Raw genomic sequence first — 1093 nt, forward strand, 5'->3', positions numbered from 1 at the left:
GTGCACATCTTGTGCTTCGATGGAGGTGAATGTTATGAACTTCAAGCGGTCAGGGCAGAAATGTGATGTAGCGCCAGAGTCAATAATTGCTCCAGCGCTTCTCAACTGGTACGTCTATCTTCTTCGCAACATTCACGAGGTCTGATGCCGCAAATGCATAGTCATTGGCTCTTTCGACCTTGTCTGCAGTATTTGCCATTTCCTTTTGGCCTTTTATCATCTGCCTTGGTCCTTGTCCCTCCTTTCCGCCTCCTTTCCTCCAACAGTCGGCTTTGTAATGACCTTTCCAGGTCACAATTATAGCAGGTAATGTCTTCGTTCTTGTTCGTTGTTTGACCTCTTCGTGTGTTTGTTCTTGCTGAGAATGCGCTGTTCCCAGTCTTCTTTGTCAATTTTTGGTCTGCTAACTGTCCTGTGTTCGTACTCCTTGCTGACGACGATTATCAGCTCATATGGCATTAGGATGGTTTTGGAGATGCAGCGCTGCGACGTTTATGGATGATAGTATGGGTCTATAGGATTCAGGTAAGGATCCCATAATTATCACATAGAAATCTTGATCTGCAATAGATGCTCCCATTCCAGCCAGCGCTTCGCGGATTCGGAGCAACTCTCCAAAATATCTCTTTATATCTCCTCCTTCGTCGCATCGAGTTTCTTGCAGTCGGCGCCACAAATCGACTTGTACAAGCTCGGTCTTCCCTTCATGTATGGTACATATCTCTGTCCATACCTTTGAAGCTCCTCCTGTGTTCTGCACTTGCAACAACATCTGATCTGATATTGTGCTGAATATGTACTGCTTGACGAGTGAGTCTTTTTGGTAAAACTCGTCCTGTTTCTTCTCCAAGTCTTCGATCTCTGTTTGACTTGGCTTTGTTCCATCATCCTTGACTAGATCTCCATTAGTGTCCTTCTTGAACAGGGCTGGTTCTATTGCTCGTCCATCCATATATCGCACTAGTCCCCATGCTCTGATCACGGTCTGTGCACGCTCTTTGTACGTAATCCAATTGCTGCCATCTTCAGCTAATTTTGGGATGTTATAGAGCAATGATGATGTGGATTCCATTGTAGACATGTCAGGGCTCAT

The 1093-nt window shown here is 45.3% G+C and overlaps 1 protein-coding gene across 1 annotated transcript; it reads right to left on the bottom strand.

The window, feature by feature from the left end:
• Window positions 1-700: 700 nt before the first annotated feature.
• DFJ58DRAFT_630881 (uncharacterized protein) lies at window positions 701-1093 on the bottom strand (the record flags this gene model as incomplete). The annotated part of the gene is made up of 1 exon (XM_041381201.1): window positions 701-1093. A coding segment is annotated over one exon (393 nt), but the record flags the coding sequence as incomplete, so codon positions are not given.

Source organism: Suillus subalutaceus (assembly GCF_016647625.1).
Source record: "Suillus subalutaceus strain FC151 chromosome Unknown DFJ58scaffold_781, whole genome shotgun sequence".
NCBI lineage: Eukaryota > Fungi > Basidiomycota > Agaricomycetes > Boletales > Suillaceae > Suillus > Suillus subalutaceus.